Source organism: Chamaea fasciata, unplaced genomic scaffold (assembly GCF_029207755.1).
Source record: "Chamaea fasciata isolate MVZ Bird 193981 ecotype frontalis unplaced genomic scaffold, bChaFas1.0.hap1 SCAF_7, whole genome shotgun sequence".
Classification (NCBI taxonomy): domain Eukaryota; kingdom Metazoa; phylum Chordata; class Aves; order Passeriformes; family Sylviidae; genus Chamaea; species Chamaea fasciata.
In genome coordinates this window covers 39,871,073-39,898,116 of record NW_027094092.1, presented here as the reverse complement: position 1 = coordinate 39,898,116, position 27,044 = coordinate 39,871,073, and the positions used below count along the sequence as shown (strand labels likewise).

At 43.9% G+C, this 27,044-nt stretch overlaps 2 protein-coding genes across 2 annotated transcripts; one reads left to right on the top strand and one right to left on the bottom strand.

Annotated features, from left to right (window-relative positions):
• Nucleotides 1–3,710: 3,710 nt before the first annotated feature.
• On the top strand, nucleotides 3,711–15,344 carry LOC136292595 (DNA mismatch repair protein Mlh3-like). Its single transcript, XM_066188514.1, has 10 exons — nucleotides 3,711–3,909; nucleotides 4,081–4,185; nucleotides 6,167–6,239; nucleotides 6,882–6,953; nucleotides 7,914–8,022; nucleotides 11,324–11,483; nucleotides 12,138–12,161; nucleotides 12,367–12,448; nucleotides 13,719–13,870; nucleotides 14,583–15,344. Exons 2-10 carry the CDS (start codon nucleotides 4,168–4,170, stop codon nucleotides 14,676–14,678), a joined length of 786 nt encoding a protein of 261 aa, XP_066044611.1. The 5' UTR covers nucleotides 3,711–3,909; nucleotides 4,081–4,167; the 3' UTR covers nucleotides 14,679–15,344.
• Nucleotides 15,345–15,420: 76 nt separating this feature from the next.
• On the bottom strand, nucleotides 15,421–21,696 carry EIF2B2 (eukaryotic translation initiation factor 2B subunit beta). Its single transcript, XM_066188513.1, has 8 exons — nucleotides 21,528–21,696; nucleotides 20,777–20,897; nucleotides 20,092–20,240; nucleotides 19,206–19,369; nucleotides 18,838–18,933; nucleotides 17,824–17,961; nucleotides 16,808–16,874; nucleotides 15,421–15,912 (listed from the first exon to the last, which is right to left on the bottom strand). Exons 1-8 carry the CDS (start codon nucleotides 21,688–21,690, stop codon nucleotides 15,755–15,757), a joined length of 1,056 nt encoding a protein of 351 aa, XP_066044610.1. The 5' UTR covers nucleotides 21,691–21,696; the 3' UTR covers nucleotides 15,421–15,754.
• Nucleotides 21,697–27,044: the final 5,348 nt, after the last annotated feature.

The window sequence follows — 27,044 nt, the reverse complement described above, 5'->3', positions numbered from 1 at the left end:
ACCTTCTATCCAAGATGTTGGAAAGTGCATTCCTGTTTATAGAGATAATAACCTCATGTACCTTTATACTTTCAGATGATGTACAGTCTGTAGGCTTTGAAGACATATATTGTATTGCATCTTCTTACCTCCCATGGCACTTCTTGGTTCTTAGCCTTAGCATTGATGTTACTTCCCGTTGTTTCAGTGGTGCCAGTCTTTCAAAACTCTGACAGTTCTTTGGGGAGATGTCTGATTTTGTTCTTTTCTTAGGCTGAGTTGTACCTCCCAGACCTTCACAGGGTGTTCGACCTGTGGCTAGATCCTTTAGGTCTTAGGTTTTCAAAGTTCAACAAACACGTTGTTTCATATGTTTTTGAAACAAAGGGTGTTTGTTTCTTTCAGCCATAGGAATAAATATAACTGTCCTAACACAGCATTCATGTCTCTTAATGCTGATTGCTGTTTTGGGCTGCTCTTAAGATCCAGGAGCAGAATGATTTCTTCACTTGTATGCTTGCATTTTGCTTTTTAGACTAGTGTCAGTGACCCCATGGTGCTGACTTAGAATTTCATAGCCCCTAAGAATAGTACACAATTATGGGGAAGTTACACTGCTTAGCAATAGGTGGAAGTAGGTAAGAATAATTCATATCCTCTTTTTCATGACAGCAGTGGCTGGCTGTCATCTTTTCCAGCCACAAGCCACATTCTTAACAGAGATGTTAGACTTTGTAGGCCAGACCCAGGCATCTTCATACTGATTAAACTGAATGCTACTGGAAAATTTATCAAACTTCATTTCACCATTGGATGCCTTTTTGAACAATGCATTTGTAGTAGGAAACTATCCTGGCTCAACCTGGTCTTGGTTGTTATGCCAGCTATATTTGCAGTTTTTGTTCCTTACATTATGCTGTGTCATTACACTGGTATATCTTCATGATCTAACTGTGGCAAGTGAAAATGAATGCTCAAATATGGTAATTGAATGGGGTTTGCCTGCATGAAGTGTATACATTATTATCCTCAGCACCTTTTCTGATGTTACTTGTCAGAAGAATCTTATTGATAATATCTCTGCCAAGTCTGAAGCCTCACCAGCCTTGAAGCAAGTAAATCCTAACTTTATGAACAATGTATATATTGAACAAGGATTTTCCCTTCAAGAAGAAACAGGGAGATGACTCTTTGTCTATTACATGTATAAAATACTGGACTTAAGCTGATACAGATGACAGATGATTCTGTGAACTTGAGAGGTACTCTCTTTTCATGGCAATAGCTATAAAAGTTCTGTCAAAGTCTGAATTAGGCAGCATTTTTCAATTTGCCATAGTTTAGCAGGAACTACACCAGGCCACTTTGTCCTTTCCTCTGGGTTTTGTGAAAGTGGGATGCTGAGTTAGTCTCCAGTGTTGGGCTGCCAGTTTGGATTCTCAGAAGTATTCTTAGTCACCAGGGTCACTAGTCCTCAGTGGAATGGAGCCAACAGTCAGGAGTCTGTGGACTGGCCTAAGATTTTATACAGCCTTTTCACACTGAGCTTATCAGCACACAGCTGGTTTTCTTTGGCTTTATCACTGTGCCTCTTTTCCTGAATGCACACCCTTAATTTCTTGGTAGAAAGGAACTTTATTAATTTATTATTATTTCACAAAGAATAAAAGACTGAATTGTACCAAAGGAAGGGTGAAATGTTTACCAATGTGCTGGAAATCTGAGCCACTTTTTATTAATACTCTTGATAGCAATACAAGTTTGTAATGTTAAATCATTTCTGGGTGGGTGGGAACATATTGTTGGACTAACTCTGTTATCTCATGTGGGCTCACGGACTTGGAGTTTTCAGTATTACAAATTCCTGGTAACTGTATGAAGTATTGGTAGGAATGGCCATAAACTGACAGTTTTGCTGCCCCTTAACAGGGAATTCAATGGTGTTTTGATCTCAGATAGATTACTGTATGTCTTCTTTTAATTTGGGGGAAACACTTCTGATTACACTAATTCTGGAAAAAATATTACAAGTTTGAAGCAGAAGCCAACTTTTAAATACAGTCCTGCAGAAATCATGGTAATATTTTTACCTTTCCCAAGGCATGTATGTCTGATAATTCTCAGCTTTTTACATATGTGTTGTTATTTCTCAGTCTCAGGTTACCAAATCTGTGGGATACTCTAAGTTTTACAGGGCTAAGCACATGCTCCTTTATAAGAACATAATAATGGCATAGCTTTTAAGAATGCTGATTATGCAGCAGTAAATTTATTTTTTTGTTTAGGGTTTCAGTTCAGATGCCATCCCTTTAGAAGTGAGATTGTGCTTCCCTTCCTTCCTAGACCTCAAAGAGAGAAGACTCAGGCAAGCCAGAATCTGAGAGGTAGGGTCAGCTTTCCAGGACACAGTGTTCTGTGGTAAAAACAAATCAAAGAATTCTCCCAGATGTCCCAACAGGAACCCAGAATTACTCAAGGTCTGTTAACAATGGGACTGTGTGAGTCATCTCAGATCTAGAACTGGAAAAAAAAAAAATTGGGTTGAAGGCAGGTTAAAGGATACTTATTTACAGGATGAAATACCCAGTTCTTTGTTGAATTATGTCATGAGTTTAAAGAATGATTACCCACTCCCTTCTTTGTACTCATTCCAGCCTTGGAATGTGAAAAATAGCTTCAATCATCACACTTTTTTTTTTTTTTTTTTTTTTTTTTTTTTTTTTTTTTAGTGGAAAGAGTGAAATAATCTTTTTGGTATGTAACTTTGTCCAGAGGGAGTCGGTAGCTAAACAGGTCTTTTTTTCCCTATCGTCCTTCCACCCCTTTTCCAGGCCTATTGAATTGTGCTGCAGCATTTTTAGGAGTCAGAAGGATGCACATTGCCCTTCCTAGTTCAAGCAGACAGTACAGAAGCCTAGTGCCATGTTCCATTATTTATTTGTACACTCTCCCCTTTTTATGAAGGAAAAAAATGAAATAATACTTGTGTGAGGTTGAGGTACCCAGTGAACGTTCTGTTGACAGATGGTGGTAGCCCCTGTATCATCTTTGTGTTCTTTCCTAGATGCTGAAGGGAACTCTCTCCAATCATTGCTTTTGGAATGGAATAATCCTGTTTTTGTTCCCTGCCCAGAGGTAAGTGTTACCTTGCATCTCAGGCTGAAATAGGAGTAATTTTAGATTTTTGTTATTTTCTGACATTGGGTCCAAAATTGCAAATATACTGGTTGTTGCATATAAGTTATGCAGAGATATATTACACTATGGACCTGGCAGTTTTGGTTTTTATAGACTGTTTAGATGCAAGTCATTGTTATGGATTTATTCAATGAGAAGCAGGTATCAGGCTAATCTTTCATTTTACAGAATTGCAAAACCAAAACATTGTAAACTGTCTTTCCCTCTACAGAGATAGACATCTCAAAATTAAAAGTTATCGAATGGCAAAATTGTAATATACAGTCTGTCTGCTTTGTGGGCAGGGATAAAATAACCCAGGTTTGAACAGGTCTTAAAAGTGTGTTTTACCATAGCTGTTTTTAAAGCCTGGCAGGATTACAGCATGTGAGAGGGAAACAATGTTGGAGCTTTTAGAAAAACTTCCTTTGCTGTCATGAGGTAGCATTATCTTTAATCCTCATGTTGTGTGTGTGTAAACATATGTATGTAACCATTTCCACCTGCAAACAATAGGCATGGAGCTGCAAACCACCTGCTGGTGAGTTTCTGGAAGGGAGCAGTTCTGTTCAGTCCTTGCAGTGACGTGTGCTCTGACTCACTGTGGGTGATACATCCTTTGTAATGCCGTCCCCTGAGAGCTCACAGAGGCTGATAATTAACTTAAGCTTTGGATAGGTACTTGGAATCTGCTGGACACTGAAATTAACTGGTGGGGAAGGATGCATGAGATAGAAGCAGAGGAATTGCCAGGTGATTTTTTTTAGTTGGTGTTATTCTTGTGTAGAAAGCTTGGTTTGTGAAATGCATAGTTATTTCCAATTTTTATTAAAGCTGGTTCATTTGGAGTATTTGCTCTGTGTGTTTGGGGTTTATTTGCCCTATCGTTGGGCCTTTCCTTGATGTGGAATCCTGTTTTTACAGATTGCAGTTGATGTGACCAGCGGTCAGGCTGACAGTCTGGCTGTGAAAATTCACAATATCTTGTATCCTTATCGTTTCACCAAAGACATGGTTCATTCAATGCAGGTACAATATCATCTATTACTACCTTTCACCCCCAAATTCCCACTCAGCAAATGGGTTTTGCTGATGTTTCTACCTGGTAGGAAAGAAATATCCAGGAAAACAGTTCATGTTCTTAATTTTCACAAGCACTAACAGAATTTTTCGTCATGTGTGCCATGCCATGTCTTAGTATCATCTCATGGTTAATGAGCTATCTGCAAGTGACTCTAAAATTACTTGACTAGTGTGATTAAATCAAAATCAAGAGACAGCCCTTTTGCTGCTGCTTAGAAACAGTATTAACTAAATGGTAGTTCAAAGTACAGTTTTTATATTTGTTGTAGGCATTTTCTTAGTTCATATTTCTCTTAAATCTATGTCCTATATCTTCCTTTTTTGTTTACTTTAGAAATTTCATTCCTTAGCAGAGTGATTTCAAAATCAGATCCAAGATTTAATGGAAAAACTTGAAATTTCACCCTAAGATTTATATCTGTCCTTAAAGGTGATTTTTAAAAATGGCATAATAACATCAAATTTTACTATTTCCATGTTTTTTTTAATCAAACGTTTTGAGTGTTAGCTTAAAGGCTGATGTAAATATATGTCTTCAATTTACATATTTGATGGTTTGCTTGGGTAGAAATGCCAGAGTGGATTCTCTCCCTCTCTTGCATCCCAGTGACAAAAGGCTTGCAGGTCCAGCAGGCCCTACTCTTATGCAGTCAGGTTGCTGACTGAGATTGCAGGTTCTGACGTGTGAGGCATGGTGGACATTCATCTCCAGGGTGGACAAGGATCCAAATGATTCCCTTACTTATGTTGTGAGTGCATAAATCACAGGAGTAAATAAAGTTACTGTAGTGGACAGGTTATGTTTCTCAAAGACAAGAGAAGAAAGATGGAGAATGGAAGGTACTGTTTGTCTGTTTTCTCATAATAGGAACTGTTCTTTAAAACTTACTGGATGTTTCCGTGATTACCTGTGTCATGTTTTCCTTTCTATGTTTTAGAAAAGGCAAAACTAGAGGAAATTACTACTTCCTATCTCTGAAAAAGCTAATTACTGTCTTCAGTACCCAATGGCAATTTTGAGAATCTCTCCAGAAAAGATTAAAAGCAGAAAATGTTGTGTCATGCAACAGGAAAGGAATAAAAAGAACCATTAGTCTTGCATCCCTGCAAAGAAATAGTCATCCATTATTTTTTACTTACCAGGTGAACAATGCACATGTTGTGAAACAGAGAATTCAGGGTGAACTGTCTACGTGACATTGGGAGAAATTCCTCCATAACACCATGTCTGTATATTTGAAATCTAACAATAAGATACTGAAAGCATTGTGCACCTCATCTCAGTATTGCCTGTTGCTCTGGTTGATTTCTGATGCTTGAGGGGAAAGTAGAATCAAGTCACCAGGGCAAATTCTACATCAAAAAATGAACGGAAAAATTGCTTCCTTTCTTCTGTGGATGATTAGCAGGTTAAAAAAGGTTGTTTATATTTGCTTGTGGTGATATAAACAAATCAATTACTCAGAGTCACTGTGTACAGCTTTCTTTCCCAATTCAAGGAGGTTTCTATGTGACCATTTCATTCACCGTAGAACAGTTAGTGCTCATGCTCTTACTACTGTCTTTGAAAAGGTTTATCCAGATTTTTTTTTAAGATTTTGAAACTTTCTCTTAGATCCAGACTAAACTGTTTCATGACCATTTAATGGTCAGCTGACCTTCTAAAAGTATTATCTTTTAGCTTAAATAATTCCTGCCTTTTCCATATTTAGTTCCCCACTGTATTTATAAAGAATAACTATATAGTTTCTCAGTCTAGTTTTGCTAGGCCTTTTGGGTTAGGAAAGATGTGATTTCCACTCGTCTAGTTGTCCTACTAGCTATTTGTTGGTCTTGATCCATTTTGATTGTTGTTTCTTTTGTTTGCCTTCATTTTAAAAATAATTTTACTGCTCTGCAATGAGTTTTATGAGTTTTTATCTTACAGGTTCTTCAGCAAGTGGACAATAAATTTATTGCTTGTTTAATTAACACTAGGGATGGAATGGAAAAAAAAGCAGGTAAGACTGGTTAATAGCATGAAATTGAGGTGGCTGTCAAGTGGACTGCAGAGGGAGCACTGTCCTATTTGTAATCTCTTCTTGCCTTGGGATAATACTGTTAGTAGAGGAAAATCTTAGTCTTTGCATGAGATTTCTTGGATCTTCTTTATCTTTATTTTGGACATTGTTGAGTGTTCCTACTGCCTTCAGATTAATGTTATAAAAATAGATTGTACTCAAATTACTAATATCCTTCAGGTTCTGTTCACAGTGTCTGGACATACTCATTGTTGAAGCTCTCTGAAGCTGTACAAAAAAGGCATTCAAAATCAGTAGTTTTTGTAACATTTTAGAGACTGTCAAACGGAACAGTTTAGGGGTGACCTCAGCTCTCATTCTGAAGTTAGATGAAGATGTCAATAGACAAGAGTTTCTGACTCAATTTAATTACCTAAGTTAACCACCACTTTGGACCACTGAATTTCTGTTCTCTAGTAACTTTGTGTTCTGCCAACACAGCCTCCTCCTCACTTTGTTTCTGTGAAACAAGCTGATACATATCTTCTAAATGTGGCCTCTGGGAAGTGGTTATTCTTCCTGAGCTGTGCAGTTGTCTGATACAAAGTTGCCTATTTCTCATCTGTTGTGGTACTTTTTTAGATGGAAACCTCTTGATTTTAGTGGACCAACATGCAGCTCATGAACGGATCCGCTTGGAGCAGCTGATTGCAGGTGAGGTCTAAGAAACAAAGATAATCCATGGACATAAAAGTACAAATGAGCTCTCTGGGGTGTACAGAACAATAGGGTGCCCATTTGTCATCTTTATCCTGATCCCTGGAAGAGTGCAGACATTCAGTATCTGTAGCATTCATAATATTGGCAGCTAAAAATTCTTACAGCCCTTCCAAAAATAAAAGATATACTCCCTACCCACAGAACCATTGAACTAAAATAGTCCTGACATAATGAAAGAGCAGGAAGACTGATAGGAAAAACAATGAAGAGGAAATAGAACAACATCAATAAGTTTATGTGGTTAAACTGTGAAGAATAAGACATGGGATGCCGAGTAAAGAGCCTAGTTAATTTGGTTCATTTTTAGCTGAATGCTGTGCTTAAAGCCTAAAATTTCCACAGTCTGACTGTTTGCAAAGGGATAATAGTCTTCTGTGTAAGCTCATTAGCCGTTGGTTTCAATGTTAAAAAGCACAATAGCCATCCATCAAGTGCTTAAAAATCGTTGACCTTCTCTTACATCAACAAACACTGTGCAGTTCCTGCAGAGTGTTCCAGGAATTCTGCTCCTTCTGGTCAGGTACTGAAAAAAGGTAAAGACTGAAGGGAGAAGTGCTTCATGAAGAGTATTTTAACTCCGTTTATATCTGACTTTTCTGTGGAAAAATTGTTCTGTCTGAGTTGAACCAAATATATCAGCAGGGTTTTTTTTGCTATTTAGGGTGACTCTTTTTTGGAACTGGTGGGAAAAAACAAAGTGGCATTAACCAACCTTTCCCCAGAGACTGGAAGTCTGGTTTGTGACATTCCCAGTCCTCCACAAGTTTCAAGACAAGGCATTCTGTGGTCACTTTTTAATCCAAGCAGGGGATTACATGCCAAACCAGCGGGTCATTAAGGGTAATGTCTCCGTAAATATTTTAAGAAGGATACTTCTAAATGTTTCATTCACAGATTCCTATGAGAAGGAAGCTGCAGCATGTGGCAAGAAGAAAATACTGTCATCCTCCATCTCTCCTCCTTTAGAGATTGAAGTTACAGAAGAGCAAAGAAGATTTCTACGGTTAGTAGTGACAAATAGCTCTCAGTTTTTGGGGATGGTTCTGTTAACCAGGAAGATCTCTATGTATTGCCAGGTTGCCATGAAATTCAGGAGAAAAGTTGTTGATTCTTTCCTGAGCAGAGCCCAGTTGGCACTGCATGTACGGAGGGAAATAGATATGCTTCTTAGACACGTTGTTACAACATCTCAGGACAAATCCTGGGGTGTGCCATTTCTGTGCCTTTGCAATGTGCTCTGATTTCCCTGGGAAAGTAGACCTTCATGTGTGGGCCAGAAGACTGCCAAAGCAGCTTCCAACAGTTCCTCCTTTCCGGGGCTCAGGACTTGGGAGTGCACAAAGGAGTGCAGTGCCCAGAGTGTTGACCTAGGTACTGACTTTCCAGGCACTTTTTGAGAAGAGGAGGATGGGGTATGGAAAGTCTGTATTGTGAATCCTTCAAAAACACATTCCTTTTCCCCAGGTGATTGCCAAGAGTAACTAATGAACACTGTTTCCTAAATGTTTCAGAATGGTGACCTAGTTACAATTAGGATATTTAACTTTAGTACTTCAAAAGTATAGATACAGATTTATTGTTGGACATTTGCAGACCTACTGGACACTCATCAAACTTTCTTTTCCCTCAAATCCCTGTGTCACCTGCCAAATGCATTTGTGAGGTTTTTTCAGTGCGTTATTCTGAATTTTCAAATGAAGTTGTGTCAGTACTACCTCATTACTGTTCTTTTTTGGGTTTTTTGTGTGATTTCTATGGCAAGCTCAACAGCTGCTGATTCAGTCTTTATTATGATTGTTGCTTATTACAGGGATACACTTGCTTAGTGTTGTTCATAGTTCAGTAATGTTTGGATGCCTTTGTTGTTCCCACCTCTCAATGATATTGTTTCTAACATCACAGTATTTGTAATGCCTCTTGTTCAACTTTGATTTATTTTTGCACTCATCTGTGAATGTCTTTCATTTCTAATAGATCTACTTTAGAGAATGGATGACTGAAATTGAATACAATATACCAAGTGAGAGAATCCCATTGATTCAAACAGTAGCTTTGCAGCTGTGCCCGTATTTTCTGTTCATTATATCCACACCTGATATTTTGTCTGCTTGCATGAGCGGCTTGTCTGTGGATGGTCATGACAAAGAAACAGATTAGTGGGGGTTATTTTTTGAATTTGTGTTGTTTATGTAGAAGCCAGCCAAAAGTAAAAATAGATTAAATTACCTATGAATGTTTGTATTTATTTGTCTTTAGGAGCAGTAAATTCAAATTTTCTGCCCATTTTTCATTCATCCTACTGATTTCATTCTTCATTTTTCTACTTGTTTTAAATTCTGATTGAGTTCATTCAACTTAGTCTCTGGCCTCAGCTGACCTAAATAATTTTGTGCTTTCTACAAATTTGCTTGTTTGACCGTGCCTCTTCTTTTCCACATCATTAGTAACAAATCATGAGGATACAGATCAGGACTCGTGTTGAACGCTGACGATCTGTTGCTAGCATACCTTGCTTCCGTAGTCTCTAAATCATAATAGATGTTGCTTCTCTATCCATGACAACCTTTTTCATTTCCTTTTTTATCATCTTTTTAGTGGTGGCATTAAAAGCTTTTTGAAAGAGTTAATAAATTCTGAGAGCTACTTTTATCCATCAGGTAAATCACAAACATTCTACAAAAATTAGTAAGGACGTAAATCAAAAAGGCATGTGTTTCTTCCAAGGACACTGATTGAATATTCAGCACAGAGGGATGCTAGTTGTGATTTTCAGCAAGAAGCTTACTGGTGCTGGCTTGCCAGTGGTTCTGTTATGTGACTTAATAATTTTTCAGTCTGTATTAGCAGTTCGTCCCTTTGCAATTGCTCTGTGAGACTATCATTACTAAAAAGTTATGAAATAAAAGTATGTGAAAATCTAAATTCTGTTGTTATTGTTACTGTCAGATTCTGACTGTATTCTGTGGTAAAGTTTGGTGTAATAAAATAAATTAACTTGTCTAAAAGACCTTTCACTTCAGCTATGCTTGCAATTTAATTGTTCACCTGCAGCTTTGGTTCCGTTATTTGTCTACTAAGCATTGTAGCAATGCATTGTTCTGTTGACTCTCTTGAACATCCTTCTTTATTTTTTCTCTTAATAATAATAAAAAAACCCCCAAAACAACAAAACAGAAAAGACCAATTGACTTCAATAGCTGCTTGGATTTTGTCATTTCATTCACAATGGGCTTTTTTCACAGAATCACAGAACAATTAGGTTGGAAGAGATCTCCAAGATCATCGAGTTCAACCCATGCCCTAACACCTCAACTAGACTATGGCACTGAGTGCCACATCCAGTCTTTTGTATAAACACATCCGGGGATGATGACTCCACCACCTCCCTAGGCAGACTATTCCAGTACTTCATTATTCTTTCCATGAAAAACTTTTTCCCAATATCCAGCCAGTTTTGTCTTTGTGTGCTTGCTGAAGGCTATATATGTGTCTTCTTTTTTTTTGAGTAGAATTTCACAAGCCATGTTCATATGGAGGCCAGTAATTGTACTATTCTCATGATTGATTTAAGTAAGTTTAGATTTGCGTCTTTCTATTTTTGTTCAAAGGATTTCTTGTCTAGAACTAACCTTTACCACCTTTGTTTTAAGTGAATGTTCCCTGAATTAATAAAGTGTATATTGTTACAATTGTTTTCATTTTGAAGATAGGCTCTCATCTGTCTGTGAAGTTTAATTTTTGTGTGTATTTTTCCATCCACAGGCTGACATATGTCATCATTAACTAGAGGTTGTTCTTTCCTGTGTTCTCTGTGCGTAACAGGATATTAAGTTCATTAAACCATCACAAATTTCTTACAATATGTTTTTCCATTTTAAGTATTTGCTAGTGCATGTCAATTGAAATCACAGTTCTTTTAGAATAGACTTAAAGTAGTCTTAATGCTGTGTAATTTCAATATTTGGAATGTTTGTATGTTGAACCAGACATCTCGTGCATCTTCAGAAAAGGCAGATTTATAGATTTAGAAATAAAGCCTCTTTTCACATAATACAGGAACTCTTAGATCTTGTGGTTGTGGAACATGAAAAGTGCACAACTGATTGAAGTGAAAAAACATGTCTGAATGTAAGCTGAAAGGATAAAATTACTTGGAATCTCACGAGGCATGGATTTTGAGATGGGAGACTGTTACAGGAAGCGATAGAAGGAAACCATATATGTGGACTACAGAAATATTTACATGTGCTGTGGAGTCATAGATACAGTGGTTGATGTCTTATTTCTATTTTTTTTTTCTTCAGATGCTGCTACAAAAATTTGGAGGACTTGGGTCTTGAATTATCATTTCCTGAGAAAAACAACTGCTTGATTCTTGTGAGGAAAGTGCCAATGTGTTTTATAGAAAGAGAAGCCAATGAATTACGACGCAAAAGACAACCTATAACTAAAAGTATTGTGGAGGTCAGCTGTGGATATGGGTAAAGTTATGATTGTAGGTCTTGTTCTGTATTTATGGCCCTGGGTATTACAGGATCTCTGTTGTGAAGGAGAAAATGAAGTCCCCTGGCAAATGTGAGTGCCATCCCTTTTAGTAGCTAAATAGTCCCAAAACTGAAATCACTGAACTGTAACTGAAATGATAGAAGACTGTTTCAGACTTGGGCTAATGGAGAAGCTAAGAAAAATTTATATAGCAAAGATATTTCAACAGTTTGCTGCACATGGATGCTTGAATGGACGATAAATGCTTGAAGGAACAGAAAAATGATGAAATGGAGGAACAGTAAAATAAATAAGTCCTAATAAATAATATTTATATATCAGCAATATTAAGTTTGTTTTCATGAAATCTCTACATGGGCAGTGGGGCTTTCTAAAAACCACTATTTCAGATGTTCTGCAGTTTGAGGGAGAAACTCCTGAAGTGATTACTTGCAGTGGGAGGTCAGGACTTCCACCTAGATCTTTCACACTCTGGTCAGTGTACTACCAACAGTATCACTTTTTCTGATTCTGGCAGTCACACAGTACATTATACACAGATGTGAACAAAGTGGGGTAGAGGATAGAAGGGAAAAATAGCAACTGATGACATTGCCTTTTTTTTTTTTCTAGGAGCTTATTCAAGAACAAGTTGAGGTGAGTTGCTGTCTACTTCTAGAGTTGACTGTAACAATCCAAAGTTTACTGTGTGAATCAAAGGGAGCAAGCACACTGAGCTTCAAATGAGAGAATGGACTAGATAATCCCATAACTTTTCCTCATTTTTAGTTTCCTTTGTGTTACAGTTCTTTTTTCCTCATATTAAATGGAAAGTAACATGATGTTCCCTTACTGCTTTTAGCTAGTGCAGACCACAAGAGGAGGAGCACGAGGGACACTGCCTCTGACGTTTCTGAAGGTGTTAGCTTCCCAGGCCTGTCATGGTAGGGAAACTACTTTTCTTTCATTCTTTCTCTCTTTATTTTTATTTTCCCCCAAACCTTTCTCTCTGCACATTCTCCCTGAGGCAGTGTTTGGGTGTGTTTGCAGCTATTGCAGGGTTAAAGAGACTACTTCTTAGGGAAGAGGAGATAATGCTCATGGACAGCACTGAGAGATAAGCAATACTCCCCCAATATATTCTTGTATGGGCCTAACGTACTTTCCAACCTTCATGTGAAATAGACAGTTCTGAGATGCCTTCGTCTGTGTGAGCTTTAAACCATTCAAATAACAGCTCTATGATGAGCCAAGGGGGAAGGTGCTGGAATCTGCTTGAAAGCATGCAGGAAAGAACACCTAGCCACTCTTTCCAAATTTTTAATTTCCTTTTAAGTATCCCAAGTGATAGTTTAAGTGTGCCTGCAACATTTCAAGTACTTTGAAAGGAGTGCTGTAAAAATTTTTATCTTCTCGGGGAACTGTTGCTTTCCAGCACCTGGCAATGAACAGGCTTTACTGGTGTAGACTGCAGTAGCTCCAGCCTCTTGTTGCAATTCCTGTGCCATATACAGTATCAACAAGATCACACTGAAAGGGCAAACATGAACCAGAAGTATCTGTTTTCTCAACAGTGTCTCAATTTACAATTGGCAGTCAATATGTTTTGGGGTTTTGTGTCTAAAAAAGTCCCACGGCTGAAAGCATATTGCAGATGGTCTTGTGCATCTGTGAAGACTAAAGTTGGCAAACACCTCTGAAACAACTCCCTAATGTTCTGTTTGAATTTCCTCTGGATGCCTTTTAGTGCTCACTTGTGAGAAAGGACTTAGTGGCAGGGCTGCACTTGGTCTTGGAAGTGATACCTGTCCATGGCAGCCACAGAGAGCCACTTAAGTCTATGAAACTGTTATTAACTGTTGTCTTTAATACTTCTTGATTTATGAATTGTTTCTAACTTCAGCTGTAACATATACACACAAAAACCGCCACTTTGCCTATTGCGACGTTACCTGAAACACCAAAATGTAATAATCTTACCTCCATCAGACTTGGGCTACGTGAAAGTTTAAGATGTGGAAAGCTGATCGCCTTATACAGCAGACTCTTTAACTGAGCTAATCTTTAAGTCTGCCATACTGCAGCCTTTGGGTTGCCTTTACAGCCTCTCAGCTCATATTTGGGAGATGCCTTGTTTTCACTGAAAACCACAGCTGTGGAAGGAAGTGGAGTCTTCTTTGGCAGCAGGGGCAAGAATGTGTCTCTCTTTTTCAGGAGCTATTAAGTTTAATGAGCATTTGACTCTGGAGGAGAGCTGCAGGCTTATTGAAGCTTTGTCATCTTGTAAGCTACCCTTCCAGTGTGCTCATGGAAGACCTTCAATGCTGCCTCTTGCAGACATAGAACATCTACAGCAGGAAAAACAGGTACTGTGTGGGACACACCTCTGGTAATCCATGTTCTGGATTATCAGAGGTGCATCGTGTGTGTGTGTCAGAACTAGGATTGCCCAGTTTGAAAACATCACCACTGGCCTTGTATTGCATTTTACATATTGTTAGCAATAAAATGAAACTTCAGGACATAAGCCATCTGTCCTGTAAACATTTTACCTAGGATCTTACCATATATTATTTGAATAGTCACACTGACTTGAATAGTGTCCTTAAGGTTAAGCATACATTTAAAGTGTTTGCATTTTTTAAGTGTAAAATTTGGAAAACATGGAAATTCTGAAATTCTGCTAGTAGCAAAGATGCTAATTAAACAAATGCTTACTTTCCCAAAGTTTAAGATGCTGTAAAATGGGGATAAAGCACAGGAATAGCAACATTTACGATAAAATCATAGAATAGTTTGGGTTGGAAGGGACCTTAAAGATAGTCTAGTTGCCATGAGTAGGTCTAGTTGCCACTAGACAAGGTTACATTTAAATTATATTTATATCAGGTTACATTTAATTTTGAAATTTTGCTATGACTGTGCCTTATTGTTATTAAATTGGATTCTGTTGAAAGTCAGGTGGGACTTTGATTTAGATACTAACTTGGGAATGACTGTATTAGGGCAAAGAGTATAGAAACACTGAAAATTATTTACTCAGTTATGACTTGTGCTTCCTAATTTTTCTCCCTCCAGCCTAAACCTAATTTGATTAGACTGAGGAAGATGGCACGAGCATGGCAGCTATTTGGGAAAAAAAAAGAACCTATTTTAAAAAAGTTAAGACTGTAAACTGCAATCACTAGAAGCACTGGTATGATCCATGAGCCCTGTTGTTAGACTACAATGCCCTGTGTGGAGCCAAGTTCTGAGCCAGTGCAGTCACCACAGCTCACCTCTGACTACTGACCAAAGAAGCAGAGACCAGCCAGGAGAACATGGCAGGAAGAGCTCACCCTTGGAGCCTGGAGAAGCATCTTCAACATTAAGGAATAGTGCTGTAAGTCTGGATCTTATGTCAGTGCTGTACTGTTGGGTGCGAGGAGTTTGCAGTTAAAAAAGCAAAGTACTTCTTTTCTGCAAGCACAGCATAATTCTGCATAGTAGAGAGGGGAATTTTATTTAGTGTATTTTATAGTACTTTGAAAATTGGAAGGTATTTCTTAATAAAGTTCCCAGTAAACTCACTCCTTGGGTTCATGGCAGTGGTTGGAATGAGAATCGACCAGCTTCATAGTATATATAGGCCAACTTAGAATCAAAGAACAGGTAACTTGGCAATGAATGACACACCCAGCTGCTTTCTCCAGCTCCCTGCAGTTTGTGTTCTTGAGTGAGAGATTCCTAAATCCCCATCGAGCCCCACAGAAATAACTAAATAGTTAAATATCCATTTTGAAGACAACTGTTGATGGTTTCCTACTCCTATCACATTCACGTTCACTGTAAAGCCTGCTACTGCATCATGCAGAGAGTGCAGGCAACTCACCACACTGGTAAAACTCCTGCTAGTTAAAGAACCAAAACAATTGCATATGGAAAATGTGCTTAACAGTGAGATCACTGTAAACAGCTTTTATTGCAGCATACTTTGAAGTAACAGCTTAGCTGCCCCAGAGTTACATATGCCTTGCTATTTAATAATCAAAGTGGGTTAGCAGCTCCACATGGTTTCTGACACAGCATGTGATAAAAACCTGCACAAGAGCTCTGCCTTCTCTTGCTTTTGAGTAGGAAAGACATTGCTGAGCAAATTCCCACTGGCTCCCCACAGCAACCTGTCTTTTCAACATACACTTTAATTAGCTGCTGTATCTTTCTAAAGAGAAAGATAAAAAGAGTCTTGAGTAGTGATGTGCTTCAGAGTATTAGAGCTCATAGTCATCTGGATGGTAGAGCTCACTCATGAGGCGGTAGATGTAGGAAGGTGCATTACCCCCAATGTTAGAAATGAAGAGAGTAATGAGCTCCGGAGGGACGTAGTCAAACACTGGGCAGTGAACGTTGATTTTTGCCAGGATCTCCCCTGTGAAGTGAACAGCAGCAATATTAGTCAAAGCAACTCAAAGTACCTTTAATCTTTTGCACATCTTTCTTTGTCCCTAAACAAACTGGCTATGCACATGCCACCCTGAAGTCAGTACTTGAACATCCTGAATACCTTCCAACATCTTCATTGGTGTCATTGAATTACAGGTATACAGCAATCTTGAATGAATGGCAAAACTCTGTTTCTGGTCATTTTTGTTGGTAGAAACCCCAGATCCCCTCTGACGTAGACTTGACTAATTGCCAAAAAACCCTACCACTATATAATACAAAAATCCTGATACTGCCAAAGATATTATTTAAAGAAATGCTCAAAAGGCCAAAACTAAATTCCGGTGCCACACCTGCTATCTTCATTTCAAAAGTCTTTGTCACATAGAAATAGGGCTCTGAAAGAGACTTCGCTAACTGAAAATGGGCTTGGGCACTGATGCCTTTCTAAAGATGGTGCTTGTGTGGGAAGCCCATGACAGAGACATTGTTGTTTCCATGGTTGTATCATGTAACAGTTTCAAGAAGTTATAGGAAAGAAGCGAAGCTACCCTTGGTGTTGGGCATCTGCCCTGTCCCACAGGAAACTGCTACCTATCTGGAATCATTATCACCATCCTATAATAAAACACTGTTTCAGAGCAGAAGCAAAACTGCAAAGACAGTGTTCAAAAGAAATCCTTTTTCTCTATTTTATGTAATATATACAGTTATAAAACTGGATGGTTCACAGCGCTCTTTTCTGTCAAAGACAGTAAAAAAGGATTTTCTGTCTTGGGTTGTAACTTCGTCTGATGTTTGATTTTTTATATGAGTTACAAAAAAAAAATAAAATTATAGTCTGAACCAACTTGACCAGATGTATAAAGAATAACCAGTACCTTCTGTGAATGGCAGCACTTCCTGTGGTGACACAAACTTGTGGAATGAATCTTCTTCATTAGGGAACTAAATGAGAAAGAGTACAGGAAGATCAGGAAAAAATCCCTATCTGATTATCCTTGTGAAAACAGATCCTGGCACTGATGGAAGGAACTAATGCAGAGGAAGATGACTTGCCTTGTCTGTTTACAATAATTACGTAGTGCTTTTGCCTAGAAGCTCTCTAACATTTATAGGTGAAAGGTTTTTCTTCAAAGCTTTTAGAGCCTTCTATGACATGGCTGCCCTTATCAAAGCCTAGTTGTCGCAAGACGACATGGAAGAACCATACCCACCTGTTATGTTGTGAGATGAAAAGAAAAAGGGAAGTTTATTTGGGGGATCTCAACTTATATAGTTTTGGGGATTTGGTCAAGGATTGGGGGACAAGAGGAACACCCCTCTGACCCTAGTGGTCAACTCAGAAGTCTTTTAATTTGTCCCTCCCCCAGAAAGAATGCGCATTTACAAAACATCAGTCTTTGTTTCTGTCACAAGCTGAGAAAGCTCCAGTAGAAATGAAAAACAATCAGAAGGCTGAAAAATCAGGGCGACACCTAGTCAAGTGGAGGAGTGACTTCCTCAGTCTGCAACTTCATCTGACAAAGTACTGAGTGTAAGAAAGAGTTTTGAATATCTCGTTCTACATTCTCTGCCTTTCAGCACTAGTGGTATAAACTGAAATCTGTCATGGCTGAGGAAAATGAGTATGGCAATGCCAGTCTCATCAGTCTAGGCAGTGGTCTACATCCTTATACCCCATGTACTGCTTTGCACACGTGGCAGAGAACAGTGCTTCAAGGAGATCCTGAGCTGGGCCAGATTTGGGTGAGGATCTCCTGTCGGAAGTTACAGCACTAGATGGGGGAGATGGCTCATTTACTGACCTTGCCTTGGGACAGATGGTGCTCTCCACCCTAAGCTCCCATAAGTAAAAGCCCCTGCAGGTGCAGTCCTGAAGAGCTGCTGTACTTACCTGTGGTGAAAGCTTGAACATGGGGGCACACACGATGAGAGGAGTGGAGTGGTGCTTAGCTGCCAGTGCCAGAGTGTGAGTCCCACTCACAGCTATCAGGGCGCCATTGGCCAGGATTGTCTTTGTACCAATGATGACCTTAAAAGGGCAAATCAGAATTGGATAGCATGTTCCACAGCAAACTGGGGAAGGAACACTTCCTGGCTCTGACCCTGACAGATGAGCTGGAGGAGGGCTGTGTCAGTACAGCCAGCCAGCAGCTGGAGTTATAGGGCAGCTGAATGCCTAATCTGTTTCATCTGGCACTGGCTCTACACTGAGACATTCCTTGCTAACAAAAGCATGACTCCAGCATAGAGAGGCCAGAACAGAGAACTTCAGAAGGCAAATGTATGTTCTACTGCAGGGAACACCAGGCAGAAACTGGGCTGTGGTTCCTGTTCTACAAATCTACAAAGTAAGCTTTGGACAAGTTACTTGACTACTCGCTGCAAAAATTCCCTTGCATTATGGTTGAGGGAATAATATAAAGCAGCTCAAAATATAGGAAAGAATTGATGTGGCTGGATTTTAATATGTTACAAGTCCTTTTTTTTTCCCCCACTTCAGGGTGCCAAGTTTTCATCTCTATAAAAGTACAGAGCAGGTCTGTTTAACAAGACTAAACCTTAATGATTCCCTTCATCAGTCATCTTCTGTTTCAGGCAAAGGGGTGCTTCTTCCCTTTGGAAATGCTGCTTTTTGTTCTATCTCCTTTGAAAACTGAGGTTAAACCTTTGAGGCTCTCTTGTAACCGTAGCCACTAAGCCAGAAAAACTAATCACCATTCAGTCAATCATCACACTGACTTGGAGTTCCACACTGAATCTCCACCCCAGCAGTGAAGAGGGACTATTACAATTTTGAGTCTTCAGTGAAGCAACACATTCATCACTGCTGGGACTTGCAGCTGATTTGAGAGGCCTTAGAACCCAACCTGCCATGAATTCCCTCCTCCAGTGGAGCCCTCCTTACCTTGTTGACTCGAGACATGACAGCAAAAATAGCTGCATCACTCATGACAGTAGTTTCAATATTCTCTTTAGACAGTCGGACAGCCATTTCATGACCCTGAAAAGAGGGAGAATCCAATTGGTTCCTGTGACATAGCTCCTGCAGTGCAGCTGTAGAGGTATCAGCACTCGGTTCTTGTCTGAACTGCAAAAATACCAAGCGATGAAACCTGAACACAGCCTTTCAACTCAAGGATGCTGGGATGGGATAATGAGCTGTCTCCAACCTCTCAGCTGCAGAGGAATTACCAAAATGTTCACCTTGATTCCAGACACAAGATTTCAGTAAGAACGTGCAGGACTATAGGGTCCAGCCAGCCCAGGCCTTACCTGGCAGAAGGGCGCGCACTCTGCCACGATGACCTGGAACTTCCTCTTGCGAGCGGCTTCCTTCAGGAAGGCCTCGACAGTGCGTGAGTAGCCAATGGTCATGATCACCTCATTGGAGTGGATGTGCTCCAGTGCCTGCATTGCAATGTTATCAGTGGTGCCCTCTGGAACCAGAAGGAAGACGTGGGTGGAAAAGCAGCCAGCAAAAGCAACACTTGTGCTGCTAGGTCTGTCCTCCAACAAGATCATTTTTCACTAAAGCAATGTTATTAGCACTGGTAGAGCAGGAGCAGCTTTTCACCCCATTCTTTTTGTCAGTGGAGTGGAACCAAGAAGCTGGCCTTTGAATGTCCCATGCTCCCTAGCTATACCCTCCCCATATATAAAAATGGCTGTACTGAAAAATCCATTGTGAGGGGAATGGATTGTGTCAGCATTATTCCAGATAACCACCAGGCCCACAAAACTTTTGAGCAGTTTTGCAGTTCAATAGCAGGACAACTTGGGCCTCAGAAGGTGGGTGGGATGCCTGATTTGTCACGAGTATCATAGAAGAAAGAAAACTGTACCACAGTTCTTTGTGACAAGGGTCAGGTTTATATGCACAGGGATTTTAGACTCTTCTTCAGAGGACTCACGACTTCCCAGAAGACCAAAAGTGCAGGCCTACAGCCCCCCATATTGCTTCTTCCACAATCTACCCATCTCCCCAAAAGCCAAAGAGGACTTGAAACTAAGTCCTGAGCACAGCAGGGCTTCAGTCCCTTGGTTCCTTCAGCTTAAGCCTCCCAGGTCCTTATTGTTTTATTTTCACCTAGAGAAGGGGGAAGCATCAGTCCCATCCCATAAGAATGTTCACTCAGGAGCAATTCAGACCCATCCGTACCTAGCTCAATTAGCATCTCATTAATAGCTTCAATAACATTAGCTCTAAGGGAGGGGTAAGGGGTTCTGAAATCTTCGCTCAGTCCTCCAGAAGTCAGGAGTTTGTGCAGGGATTCTTGCTGGTCACTTTCCTCACTGCGCCCGTGGAGCCTGTGGAGAGAAGTGGCCTCTTCAGCCTCAGGAAGGAGCACAGGGCCACAGCACTGTCCCCACAGTGTGGCACACCTGGATGTGAAGAGACAGGAAGGAAAGCCACCCACAAGAGGCACACCATGCCACACCAAAGTGCTTCCATAGCTGTCTTGGCAGAAAACCAGCCAAATCTCTGCCAGACAGTGCCTTCTTAAGTCATGTGCAAACACTGCTGTCTGTGGACAAGGAGCAGGCTCGAGGCTACTGCTCCAGTGGGATGGTCCCCCCTGGGTACAGACAGAGAGAACAACCCAAGGCCAGGGCCCAGACTGCTCTCATGCACTCACAACACATACACCAAGTGGTTTCTAAAGAGGAAACATCATCACCCACAGTGGAAACAACAGGGGTTTCTTTGGCGTTAAACTCCCTGAATCCCTCTGTAGGAGAGCTGGGAAAAGGGGGTGATGGAAACTAAAAGAGTTTTATAGAAGCAACTTAAAGGCCACTTCTGGGCTTTCAGAGAGTTACAGGGAGCAAGAGGGGCACTTTACCTTCCATATTCCTCACGAATGACCTTCAACACCCGTCGCACCATGTTGCCCACTGTTGTTTCCGACGGCTGGGCTGCCGTCATCCTCTGGCCCTCTGTCCGGATCAGATCCATGAGCTCCCCTACAAGAGGGGAGGGCCTCGGTTATCGCTGCCCAGAGCAAGCCCATGTCAGCATCAAACCAGCACACCCCCCTCAACATCCCAGGCCAGCAGCTGCTCCAGCACAAAGACCACAGGACAAGGAAACAACAGGAAGGGGAGAGCAGAGAGCCCCTCACAATGCAGCCGGTTCCACTAGTGGGTCTTCCAGTCCAAACGCTTGGACACAACACAGAATCAGCAGCGCATTTGGTCTTTTCTTTGAAAGAGAAAACCTCCTGCTGCGGGAAGGTCCGTGCTCGGACTGACGCCGCTGAGGGCAGAGCGAGGCTGGAGCAGGGCAGCCCCTCAGCTAATGCCGCCCGTGAGCACAGCAGGCTGGGAAGGGCTCCGCCGCGGCAGGACGAGCACCGGGAATCCGCTGGTCGCTGCTAGCGAGGCCCCAGCTCCCGGGCGCCGCAGCGCCAGCGGCACCGCATCGAGCCCGCCCCGGCTTTCCGGATCCCTCCGCACCCGACGGCCGCCACCCGGGGGCAGCTGCCCTCCCGCGGCTCTCCCCGCCGCCGGGCCCCGCCGCCGCCTCGCTCCCGGCGCTGGGGGAGCCGCACCCGCCCGGGGAAAGCGCTGCCCCCGCCGCCGCCTGCTCCTCACCGGCCCGGCTCCATCGTCCGTTCCCGACGATCTTCCGCAGCAGCGACAGCGTCTGACGCGCCGTGTCCTCGGAGCGCGGCCGCTCCCCGCCGCGCCGCAGCCGCGCCGCGAAGGCCTCGATCTGCTCCGAGAGCTCCGAGCCGCGCTCCGCGGCGCCCGGCATGGCGGCGGCACCTCCGCTTCCGGCCCCCCGTCGTCCCATTGGCGGAGACTGCCGAGCTGTGCCCGCCCCCCTGCGGCGGCTCGGCCAATGAGAGGCGCGTCCGGCGGGTGGGCGGGGTCGGGCCGCAGAGCCGCCCCGGGAGCCGCCATGGCCGGGTTTGCTTTGGAGCGCGGCGTGCGCTGCGTCTGTAGAGCCAAACCAAACGGGTCGGGAAAGGCGCAGTTCCTGGCAGTCCAATTGTTCTTGCTGGCAGAGCCAGCACCGGCCCTGGATAAGGCAGGAATGTAGCTCCTTTGTGTCTAGTTCCTGGAGCAGTATGTCTAGGGAACAGGCTGGAGCCATGGAATAATTCTCATTGCGCTACTGCTTTACTCTATCGTTCTGCTCTGTGTCCTGTTGTTTGAGATTAGGAAATAAAAGCAAACCAAAAAAGGTTTATGCTGGGAGCTTTCAGCGACTGCTTCATGCCGAGGCCTGTAGGGCCTTGGATGTTCATGACATCTTTTTGCATTTGTCTGGTTAGCTTAAGAGTCACCCTACAGCCAGCTCCTGTCCAGAGACTGTTGGGTCCCCAGCAAAATACCAACAGCTGGTGTGCTGGCTCTGAGGACTTAATGCAGGTGATGGTCACCCAAAGCCTGCAGGGGACTGAGAGTTCTTCCATACCTCTCTTTTCCTCCTGCTTCCTTAAGTGTCCCTGTGTGCCTGGAAGCCAGAGAGCCCAGCCTGGGGAGGGAAGCTCACTGTATCCCTCCAGTGCCTGGCAAAAGGCCATGCATCTGGGTTTGGCTGGGTGTGTATAAGGGGTGCTGCAGCCCTGGATGGAAGTCAGAGCTTCACTCCTTGATTAGCTTGTTCCATCCTTTGCCCCTGGAGAAAGTCAGTAGAGGGTGACAGGGTTTGCCCAGCTATTGGCTCCACTGTGCTGGGCCCCACTGTGCCAACTGGGCAGGGTCTGGTTCCCCACTGCCTTGTCTCCTCCCCAGATTCAGGTGTATGTTCTCTTCCATTGTGCATAAATTGGAGGCTCCCTGGAGCAAGGTCTGCCCAGCTCTACATTTGTGCAGGGAAACCCCATTCCCCCTTTGTCCCTGTGCACAGCCACTCAGGCAGGGCTGGGGAGGCTGGCTGTGCCCGTCGGCTGCCTGCTGCCGGTCCTGCAGTGCTGTGTGCCAGCTGCCTTGGTGTGCAGAAACAGCTCCCTGGGACTGGGACCTGTGGATTGGCCAGAAAAATAAAAGTGACTGTGTTGGAGCTTTGCTTTGTTTGTTTACTTATCTTGCTAGTAAACAGAGCAGCTCTTGGAGATTAGACGGGATGGAGAAGAGGAAGGGAAATGGGGCTCTGAGGTTATGACCTCCTTGTGGATGCTGGGCTGTTTACATTCCCTGCTTTGGTCCCAGTAACTATTGCAGGACATTTTTTTCCCAGCACTTTGCCAGGCTGCAGAACTTTTCCCGTCTGTGCTGTTTCTGTTCTTTTCCCTACAGCCCTTTCTGGCGGACACTGCTGCCACAGCTAGTTTAGGCGGCTGGCAGGCTGGCGTCCCTTGAGGGACAGAGTCCTGCACTTGGTCTGCTGCCTTGTGTTTCATGAATGAAAGCCTCTGAATGGGGATTTCAGGAACTGTTAGCTCTGCGTTGCTGAGCTGAGCCAAAACCTGTGGCTCTCTGGAGAGCTGCGAGGCAAACCCCAGGCTGCTCAGAGGGACCATGGCTACGAGATGTCTAACTGTCATTAGCCAGGCGCTGCTGTCAGGACCCAATGAGTTAGATAAGGGCTGCCCAGCAGGACTGAAAAGGAGGGGTTGAGGACGAGGGGTGGCAGCAAAGACAGCAGAGGGAGTGTAGGGCAAGTGGGGAAGGAAAGATGCGTGTTGGTGCCCTGGTGTGCTCTGCTAAAATCCCACTGCCTTGCAGGCTGTGGCAGAAGTGATGGGGGGTGGGGAAGTGCAGCCTGTTCAGCAGGAAGGAATCTCACCTGGTGGTCCACAGCTGCTGAGTGTTCAGGAGCAGGACCCCCCTCCATTGCCACAGGGAACTGTCTCCTGCACAGCCCACCCTCCTTTCCTTCCCTTCCCGGGTGTACCCTGGCCAGAGTTGGTGGCTGCACAAGCAAGCAAGGAGGCTGACACAACTGCAAACAGTGCTGGTGATGTGGACAAAAGAGCTGAGTAGGGAATGGGCTGGTCAGCCGAGCATGGCAGCACATTTTACGGGTCTGCAGAGGAGCTGAAAACCATCTCACCTCCTTGGAGAGCTGCCAGCCTAGCCAGGATGGTATCCTGCTCTGTACCATCAGAGCTGACTGCTGGAGACACTGCTTCCCTCCACCCAGGGAATTCTGTATCCCTGTGGGCTGAATGTCAACCCCCAAGTGCTCATGTGAAGGAGGACAAGGCAGGACAGAGGCTGGGTAAAGCCTGGAGCACTGGAACATCGTGTGCTGGGAGGCTGTTTGGATTAGAAACTCTCAGCGGATAAGTGGGCTGGATAAAATGCCAGGGAGAGGAATCAGTTTGCTGAACTCTAGTAATTGGACTCATCTGCAGGAGTTGGGTAAGCAAAGTGAGCTTCTCACACTTAGCACAGGCAAGGAAAAGAATCCAGCAGAGGAGAGCCAGCCGAGCCACGGCCCAGCAGGAGCAGCAGGGCAGGCTGTCAGCTCGGCGTGGACTGTGAGGGCTGGGTGGGTGACATGAGAAGAAGCAGCATTACTGCTGGATGCCTAAGCCACTTGCTGAGCACAAGTGACTGAATTAAGGAGGTCACAGTGCATGGGTGGAGGGGGAACACCAAGCACTGACTAAGGGGAAGGATGCACTGAGGCATCATTGGTGTGACATGATTGCTCTTTGGAAAACCCGTGCTCAAAGGCCTGAGACAAAAACAAGTCCAGACTAAAGCTCTTGCAGTCACAGACATAGAGGCAGGAGTGAATCTGCTGAAGGGAGCCCAAACCACTGTTTTCTGTGTGCTACAGGGGAGAAAGTAGGTCACTTAGTAAGTGAAGGGGATGGAAATGATGAGCTGAACTGAGTGTGGAATGCATGTTTAAAACTCACACTTCCAGGGAAAGAAAAAGCCCAAACAAACAGCTGCTGATCAAATGCAGGTACGTGAATAGCTGTAATACTGAGCTCCCTGGCGTTTCAGGAGCACGCACACGAAGTCTGAGTCATCGGCAGTTTTGGCATGCTTGAAATTCACGTCAGACGCTGCAGGTACCAGGGCACGTGTTCTGCTGGTCTTCGCTGATGACTCTGGTAAGAACTGTCTCCTAAACTGGTCAGCGTCACGAAAGCCTGGCTGCCATAACTGCCTGGGTGGCCAAGGGGAAACAAGTAGGGATTGCAAAGGGGAATAACAGGATGGATTCAGTACCTCAGGTTAGCAAAGGATTTGGTGCAGCTCCTGGCTTGGCCGCCTGCGTGTACGTGTGCTTGTCTCTGCCTGGAAAGTGGCTGCTGTCTCATCCTCACGTCAGCACAGCACACACAGGCAGGCCAAGCCCATAGCCAGACCCTTGCGGTACCAATGGAGTCCACAATCCCTATGGAAAATGAGTAGGCGGTTCTGAATCCAGCCCAGGGACCATCTCTCCTGCCAGCAAGTTTGTAATTTGCTCCTCCCTCCTTTTAGGAGCCTTAAAAATAGAGACCAAGGCTGGGAAGGTTTTTCTAGGGCTTGTTGTGGAAGCAGCCCAGGCTGGGTTGCCTCTTGCTCTTCCCAGCCCCTGGGAGAGGCATGGGAAGCTGGTGTCTAAATGCCTGCCCTGGATGTGGAGCCTCACTCGTCGGCTCATTCATCTATGGCAGTAGCCCAGGTCTCCCCTCGTGATACAGGCAGCTGGAGGCAGCTGGTTCAAAGGCCAGGCTGGTCAGGAAGAGGTGAGGGAAGTGTGGGAAGTCACTGTGTGTCATGTAGGAAAACAAGATCTAGCAAGGGATGAGGGAGCATGCCACAGAGCTGGGTGGGAGCTGTTGTCCTCAGCATTGCTATTAGTGTCCTGGACCTTTATACCCTGAAAAGGCATTGACTTTTTTTTGCTGCCACCAAAGGCACAAGTGCTCAGAAGGCTCAATGGCACCATGCTGATGTTGGCTGTGGCCCTGCCACCACTCTGAGGGTGCACAGCAGGCTGGCTGGGCCACAGAGGAGGTGCTGCTGGGGGCTCATCCCTCTGGGCTGGCTTCAGAGAAACCCCGGAGCAAACCTGGTGGGGCTGCAGGAAGCCAGGCCCTTGGATCGAGACAAAGTGTGGCCCGGACGCTTTGTGGTCACCAAGGGGTCCGTGACACCAGCAGTCTGGGCTGCTTCCTGGTCACCAGCCAGCTCCCCGCAGTTCCTCTGCTCACGAGCTCCCAGCGCTGCAGCTGGCCCCGGGCTCGCTTTGCTCATTGTCTGCTGCGGGTGATGGCAGCTATTCAGCGGCTGCCAGGTTTCAGGGAAAGGGAGAGATGAGCCACTCCTCCACCCACATTCTAGGAAAGCCTGTGGGATGAAGCCCTGCCGATACACACGTTCACTCTCCTCAGCAGGGAGAGTGTGCTGTGGAGCTTATATCCCCCTCCGCCCACATCTCACATGCCCCCCTTATCAGCAGGAGTGATGCTGAGGAGCAGAGCTTGGAAGCAGCCCTGGTTGCTGCCCTGTCCCACACAATAGTGGAGTCTGCAACTCCCTGTCTCCTTGCCTATTTGCCTTCCAGAGCCAGGCAGAGTCTCGCCATCACTATTATTTTGCTTTGTGTCAATATTATGACAACTAAAAGCAGGAGAACTGCATCCACATGATAAGCAGCCAGAAGCTCTGGGCTGGGTGTGGATCGAGTTCCAGTTTGGCAGGGGAGAAAAGCGCCTAGCAGCCCCTGCCCACCGATAGGCTGGGCTGGGAAAGCTGGAGACGAGGGGCAGCAGCAGCAGAGCAGCCGCTTTGTGCCTGTGTGCTTCTCTTCTCTGTTCAGTGCTCACTGCCCTTTCCCCAGGGTAAATGAAATGTGATAAATGTGCTGAATATGCTTGGTTCTCTGGTGGAAAAGTAACCTCTGTCTCTTTCCTGAGGAGAGGGCTGCATTGCTCCTGCTGGGAGAATCTCACCCCTCCCACGGTTGCTGTACCCTGTGTCTCCAGTCGGTGTGGGCCCAGGGTGTTCTGTCTCTGCCGCTGACAGAAGGTCATGCACACTGCTGCACCAGTCCATCCTGCCCTCAGTCTTGTTTTTCCCAAGCACAGCACTCTACAGCTCCTGGAGAGAAACTTCTGCAGGCTTTCTGGGACTTGAAGACACAGCTCCCACCCAGGGCTTCAGGAGAGGAACTTGGACAGAGCAGGGTGAGCTGTGCTGTGGTCACTG

Coding starts and splice junctions, on each gene's coding strand:
- LOC136292595 (XM_066188514.1), top strand. Junction 6,954..7,913: donor CTTGGAGCAGCTGATTGCAG/GTGAGGTCTAAG, acceptor TTTCATTCACAG/ATTCCTATGAGAAGGAAGCT. Junction 11,484..12,137: donor TAACTAAAAGTATTGTGGAG/GTCAGCTGTGGA, acceptor TTTTTTTTCTAG/GAGCTTATTCAAGAACAAGT.
- EIF2B2 (XM_066188513.1), bottom strand. CDS start 21,690: ATGCCGGGCGCCGCGGAGCGCGGCTCGGAGCTCTCGGAGCAGATCGAG. Junction 20,241..20,776: donor ATTCGTGAGGAATATGGAAG/GTAAAGTGCCCC, acceptor TTCTCTCCACAG/GCTCCACGGGCGCAGTGAGG. Junction 16,875..17,823: donor TGTTCAAGCTTTCACCACAG/GTAAGTACAGCA, acceptor TTTCTCATTTAG/TTCCCTAATGAAGAAGATTC.